Here is a 7,052-nt window from a genome sequence, read left to right on the forward strand (position 1 = left end):
ATAGAGAAAAAAACAGACAATAAGCTCATCAAAAAATAAGTTTTTCCAGGAACCTCTACTATTCAACCTAGTTTTTTAAGTGATTCAGGGGTGGCTAACTTTGGTTTGTTTAGTCAGCAGGATTTTAAGACTCCGTCTTGGTCGAACATACACAGTTTTACAAATTTGCATAATGCTGGTCCGCAGCATCTTGTACATGACATTCGACCACATAATGATGTTGAGGAAAATGAACGACATTCAATTGAGATATCCCAGTCTTGATGGATTTCTTGTTTGTTTTTTTCTCTGTCTTCACTATAACAAAAATGGCTTTTCGTAGCGCATATTGCTCGCTGCAAAATTGCAAGCCGTTGAAAGTTCAATATTATCCGCGGCGTACATGTGCACGCTGTTGATACAAGGGTGGTAATTAGTTCAATTATAGCGACTGTTTAAGAAACCGTCGCTAATTAGCGACGGTTTATATATATATTCCGTCGCTAAAATATTCCGTCGCTTACGTGGACTCCACGTGAGCTCCGCGCTCCGTAAGCGCGGATTGCAGTAGTTTTGGAAATGTTTTTTTTTTTAACATTATTTTTGAAATTTTTTTTAAAATTAAATTATTTTTTAAAAAAACCCTAAGTTTCGAGCCAGTAAATGAACCGATATTAACCGATTAGAAATTTACATCTAAAGAATAACAGATATAAACTATAAAAGATGCATTAGTATAGCATATGTTGCAATCGTAATATAAATGTACCACAATGAATTGCCGATTGAAATAAAGTAGAAAATTGCCTATACGTGCAACTCTACAACGCTTGCGAGCAAAAAACAAAATTAAATTACCTTACTGAACTACCATGTCTTTCATGTCAAGACCCTTTGCTACAAACTTGGCACTGATGGCATCTAGAGGTTCGAAAGGTGATGGCGACTGTTCGTTGCTGACTTCTCGGCTGCAGGAAAACCATCCAGCCTACCTAATGAAACAGGCCAAAAAGGACCTCCTGACTGCACAACTTAGATACATGAATACAAGAGCAGAAGACATATATTGGCTCCAATTTACCCAGTATTATTGAAATTATATGAAGAACAAGCACGGTATGATTATGTGGCTTACCTGAAAAACGGCATCTCTAGCCGCTAGAGTCAATATGTCTACACAGGATAATGTTGAGGGGCAATATTTCTTTAACTCTGCCTTTATGTAATCGATAACTTCAAATCCTGTAGCAGAATTGTGGTTGGGTCCAGCGTTCTTTTCCCCCTTGAATTCTTTAGTGTCATCCAGAAGCACAGAACCTTCACATCCCTACAAAAAGCATATAGCAACTCCATTAACATCAAGAAATGCAGTCCGTCCATGTTCTAACTTAAAATCCTTATCAGTTTTGTCATGCCATATGCTCATAGATGGCGCAACAAAAACTGTGCATAACGGGATTCATCAGTAACTATTTTGCATCATTCTTCACTCTAAGAAAACAATTAACTCAAGTTACTAGACGAGTTCAATGCATAATTTTGAAAGACCATTTACTGTTAGGTGAGATTTTAATAAATGTGGGTGGGGCTCACATTAATTAAAATATTAAAAATAACAAATCCCACGTCGCTTTATTTACAAAATTGAATGAAGGAATTTAGTTATAAATAGAGCTCAATTCCTTCAGTTATTGTATTCCAAAATCAAAAGCTTTTTAGCTTTCATAAAAAAGAGAGTGCATAGAAAAAAGTGTGTATTTTTTTCTTGAGTGCGGGAATTCTCTTTGTGTGAGTTAGAGAAATTATTTTCTCGGTATACTCGGGTTGGGAGTGTGAGAAATATTGAGTGTATTGGTGTAATACACTTGTTGTAATATATCTTCCGGTTATAAAAGTTGCAGTGCTCCGTGGACGTAGCCTATATTGGGTGAACCACGTAAATCTTTGTGTTCTTGTTGGTTATTTTATTCCGCAATTTTTTTGGGTACTATATTATCATCGTTGTTGGCATCGCTTCGGGGGTGTAATTCCCCAACATTACTACTACTCTTATTATATAATCATCATGTTTATTAGGACAAACAAGTCAAATAACAAGTTATTAGGAGACTTATTACGTCTACAAACCAATCATGAAAGTGTAACCGGAGGAGGGAAGCAGCGATTCTGTTGTCATTCTAAAATGCTGCCCAAACATCACGACTCACTATCATGAGCAATTGAGGGCAAGACCTAGCATAAAAACTGTAACTAAGAGGTACATCAGATTTGTCATAATAACCATCATTGGCTGCGAATGTATCAAGAACATTGAATAAAAGATTATAAAAAGAAAGAAGCAGGGTTGAAGGTTTTACAATCCATTATTTATTCACAATTTCATGATCCATTATTTATTCACAATTTCATGATCACTAACCATGGAATCAATTTATAGTAAGAACATTGGTGAGCTTGGACAGTGGCAATTCCACTAAATTCTCAATTACCTAATTGCCATAACTGACATCATAGAACTAATACATGCATCAAAATAAAGAAGATCAAATGTAAATCATAATTCATACACCACTTGATAGTTCTTAATTTTTTACACGTTATGATTGCACTTGAAAATATTAAAAAACATAAGTAATAAGAATATTCTGAAGTATTGTGAGCTTGTATCCCAGATATTTCACAACTAATGTTTTCAATTTACTTAATTAAGCACCTTAACAAAATAAAAGGAATAATTGTGAGATGTATAACTATCCTTGCTGCCAAAATTTCTATCTTTATGAAGTTACTTGAAAGCTAGATTACACTTCAATTGCAGAGAAATGTGGAATCATTTTTAGTGTAGGTAACATCTCCAAGCTTTTAAAAAACGCAAAATATGACGAAATATCACTACCATGCTTCAACTTTTACAAGTTTAAGCTATTTTAGTACGAGACTAAACATGGAAAAGTGGTTTTAGTTTTTACTATAATTTTAATTATATCAAGTTTATCAATATGTTAAAATAACACATGACATACCAAAATTAAGAATAAATGCATAAATTTTCTTCGTGATACTTCAAATTTCCTAGCTCTTTGTCGGATTTTAATTCAATATCATTTTCTTCATTTATATCGTCTTCCATATTGTCCGATACAATGTCGTTTTATTTGGGTGTCTTCAAGTTTTTTTTTTTTTTTTAAGAATTTTATTTTATCAAATACTTATCATTAAAAATTTAAATTTTATCTTAAGAGCTCGCTCTTTTACGAGTTTTTTCGCGCTTAATGTGATCAGCTCAAGGTTTATTGCTTTTTTCTCGCTTTTACCCCAATCCAAACTTTTTATTCACGCTTTTTAGAACAATGGTAACTAACAATAAAACAACATGCAAGATTCACGACATGAATTAGCACACGCAATAAGTACGTTTTTTTGTGCAAATAATTGTCGCCTGTTATTAATTATATTAAATAAACTAAAACTTGGGGACTAAATTTAATTAAAAAAAATCATATCATGCAAGTAATTTTGAAGAATGATGTCTAAGTACTTGGAAAAAGAAAATTTATTTGGAAAATTCAATTACTCTCATACAAAAGGTACCCAAAGTTATGTCGACTGCGGGTATCTTTCTTTTTTAGTGTGAACCCTCCGATTCCCAGGGTCGCGTTAAGCCCAAACTATTCTGTTGTTGAGTCAGGGAGCCGTTACGGTGAAGCTCTCTCTCAATGCTAATCTTCCCATTCTAAGACTCGGACCGGACTGGACCAGACCCGACCCGACCCAAGACCTTATGCAGAGGGAATCATGATCCTTACAACTCGAACCAACATAGATTACATGTAGATGATTAATAAGGTAAGGTTGTAAGGCCAAAAAACCAAAAAAATAAATAAATAAAAAACATTTAATCAACTTGCACTCAGGCATATCAGCAAATAGCTTTTTAAAAGGGAAAAGATGCACTTAATCAGTACATTTTACAAGCATGTGCAACACCTACAAGAAATCCGCAAATTTTATAATCCATGGAAGCAAAAACTCTCTGTTCATTCAACCAAAATCAAGCTGAGACACCTCAGTTTTTAACTATATTCAACAAGTGGAAATCACATGTGTCGCACAACGGTTCGGCTAATTCGAATCGGAAACTGAAACATAGTATGGACGAAGCACTAATGTGCTTCGTGACAATGCAGATGTTGTAAGAACTTTGACAAAGGCTGCACCAGTTTGAATTTATTAATCACCATTAATCTTCAAGTGCTTAATCTAGATAGGATTATTACATCAAAGAAACTGGCAACAGATTTGGTCATGACATTATAATTTAATGCAAATATGAAGAAGGCGCAATTGCGCAAAGATTAAAATATAAACGTAAAGGAATCGGAACAAAATTAAGGAAAAATGTTCTGTCTAAAAATAATTTTGTGTTAAAAATTTGAACTTACGGAAGAACAGAAAATCATCTTTCTTCGGCTTCTCCGAACTCCCAAAAATTCCGGAAACCCCACATTTTGCATAATCGTAGTCTACCACCAGAGCATTCACAGTTGATAATGAGATCCAAACTTCAATCACAATTTTGTAACCAATATTTTGGGGGGAAAAAACTCAATTTTTGTGTTCAATTTCCTCAAAAATATAATATTTGGAAAAAGAAGTAGAAAGAATTTGGCCCATGCAGGTCTCGAACCTGCGACCTTCGCGTTATTAGCACGACGCTCTAACCAACTGAGCTAATGGGCCATTTGATTTCTTGCTCTTAATGTTTATATATAACTATTATTCAATTTTTTTTTTTAAAAAATTGAATTTCATCTCTTCAGGACTCAACAAGTTTCGAATTTCAGATGGAGTTTCCCATCCGTTGTTCGTGTAGTCTCCTATACTGCACAAAACTAAGAGCTGGTTACCTATTTAATATATAAAAACGATAATTTTTTTTAATATCAGGGAGAAGAGTTTTACATTTTTACATAGATATCAAAATCGGAATTTTATCATACGAGTAAGTCTTTTGTGAGACGTGTCAACATCGTTTATATTTAAAATAAAAATTAAAATTTTAAACATAAAAAAAATTCATGAATCTATTAGGATTTGATAATCGTCTCACAAAATTGTCTCCTGAAACTGTCTCGCGGGATAGAGCGATTGTTATTGGGCCAAGAGACATCTGATATACTGATATATAAACAAATAATATTAGAAATCTATTATATATATTCTATTTTGTTAAAGTTGAGTACATGATAATAACTATCTAGGGAGGACACCAATTTTTTCTTCCAATTTTACCCTTATATGATACTAATATTACACTTTTGTTTTTTTATTATTTTGTTTTTTTTTTTCAAATTTCAACACATAATTTTATTTTTATTTTTTTATTTCAATAATTCAAATATCAATTTAGTCACTCCATAATTTTTCAAATTACACTTTAGTTTATCGATAATGATAAAAAAAATTGTACACACGCGCATTGCGTGTGCATAGTAAGTAATATTTTATTAAAATTGAGGACATGATAGTAACTGTGGGGACCTGGGCTCTGACTCAATTTTCTTTGGGATTAATTGGATCTTTGCTAGAAAATGTGGGTCAAAATTTTGCTTTTAATATAAAAAAAAGATTGTATATAAATCATACACAAACGACATCTTTATTTTATTTTAACAAAAGTAGATAAACGTCATGTTCCATTCAAATCGTACAAACTAGAGTTTATCACACATTACATATCAAATGTAAACACTACTAGTTCCTCTGCTATGCCCGCAATCACCACTTTAACCTCGATCTCTCATCCTCTGCGTGACCCTGATCTTGTCTCACCTGTTATCATGCACACATACAGATACAACAACAGCCGGCTACTCCGGTGAGAACAAATCCCAGTATAAAACATGTATACATGCATGTTATGCAAGGAAATACAAAATCATGATACATGAATCAGTAATCGTAACACATATTAATGAATACAGATAACACATCTTCGACTCTTATTCTTGACTCGATTCATATCTAACTCTAGGGATCTCGGTGTGAATAAGACGTAACAAGTCTTCCACCTACCCTCCCAATCGTGGTGGCGGTACGTCTTATTCCTAGACTTCGGCCCTGTCTGTATCGAACATCTACAACCGGAGTCGATCTTCTCCTTTGCTTCGATACCACCGAACGTCTAGAACTTGGCAATTCTGCCAATGACTCTCCTATCTCAATGCTTATACATAAATCAACATAAAGTACAAGTATAGCAAGGTATAAAATCTAGTATGTGATTTTGGGAAACTCGAATCAAATCTAACTCGAGTTGTATCTTCCCGAATCAACATGAATTATACCTTTCTTGTCGTAGTTTCTGTTGAATAAGTCGAAGTCTTGAAATCTCGATATCAAATATGTCAACATAGATCTGCAACGACATGTATAAATGTACCATATCAACCTCTAACTCGAAGGAACACACATATGGATCAATATTCAATCTCGGTAGATTTCGACGGCGTAACGACGTAATCTCGCGATACCGGTCAACTCAATTATCAATAATAATATCAATAACTCATAATCATCCCAAATATATGCCATCATCTCAAAATCTACATAACTCAACTCAAGACATGCTGGAATTTACACAAAAATCGCATATCATAACCGTTCTTCGATTCGGTTGCGAATAAACGTTCCCAATAATCACAAGAACAAATAATAACAATCAAACTCTGATTTCCCCAATCATCTCAACTTCAAACCATGCTAGAAGACAATAAAACTTACATCCTTTGAAAGCTTATGATGAGAGGAACAAGAATCTACACTCGAATTGAAAATCGTGTGGTCGGATTTTGCACAATCGATTCTCTACCATGACATGAAGCTTAATGGAATTTTTGAAGCTTTTCTCAGTCATTTCTCCTATGAAGAATGAAGGAAGAAGTACCACTGATATATATATCTTGCATGGTAAATCACAAGTGGCTTATTCTTGTTCAACACGTCTCGCGCATATGCGCGACACCAATCGGCGCATATGCGCGAGACCTACGGGTCTCCGAATTTCTCTTTTT

General features: G+C 34.0%; 1 protein-coding gene and 1 non-coding gene across 2 annotated transcripts; both read right to left on the reverse strand.

Annotated features, from left to right (window-relative positions):
* Positions 1-826: 826 nt before the first annotated feature.
* On the reverse strand, positions 827-4,677 carry LOC140969523 (peroxidase 10-like). Its single transcript, XM_073430889.1, has 3 exons — positions 4,422-4,677; positions 1,115-1,306; positions 827-1,002 (listed from the first exon to the last, which is right to left on the reverse strand). Exons 1-3 carry the CDS (start codon positions 4,491-4,493, stop codon positions 901-903), a joined length of 366 nt encoding a protein of 121 aa, XP_073286990.1. The 5' UTR covers positions 4,494-4,677; the 3' UTR covers positions 827-900.
* TRNAI-AAU (transfer RNA isoleucine (anticodon AAU)) lies at positions 4,646-4,719 on the reverse strand. The gene has a single exon. It is a non-coding gene; the product is annotated as a tRNA-Ile (tRNA).
* Positions 4,720-7,052: the final 2,333 nt, after the last annotated feature.

The sequence above is a fragment of the Primulina huaijiensis genome, unplaced genomic scaffold, assembly GCF_012295235.1.
Source record: "Primulina huaijiensis isolate GDHJ02 unplaced genomic scaffold, ASM1229523v2 scaffold42187, whole genome shotgun sequence".
NCBI lineage: Eukaryota > Viridiplantae > Streptophyta > Magnoliopsida > Lamiales > Gesneriaceae > Primulina > Primulina huaijiensis.

Bases quoted from the DNA above. Each gene is read 5' to 3' on its own strand.
- LOC140969523 (XM_073430889.1), bottom strand. From the start codon at position 4,493: ATGCAAAATGTGGGGTTTCCGGAATTTTTGGGAGTTCGGAGAAGCCGA. The intron at 1,307-4,421 runs GTAAGTTCAAAT...TGCTTTTTGTAG, and splicing joins AGATGATTTTCTGTTCTTCC to GGATGTGAAGGTTCTGTGCT. The intron at 1,003-1,114 runs GTAAGCCACATA...TAAGTTGTGCAG, and splicing joins CTAGAGATGCCGTTTTTCAG to TCAGGAGGTCCTTTTTGGCC.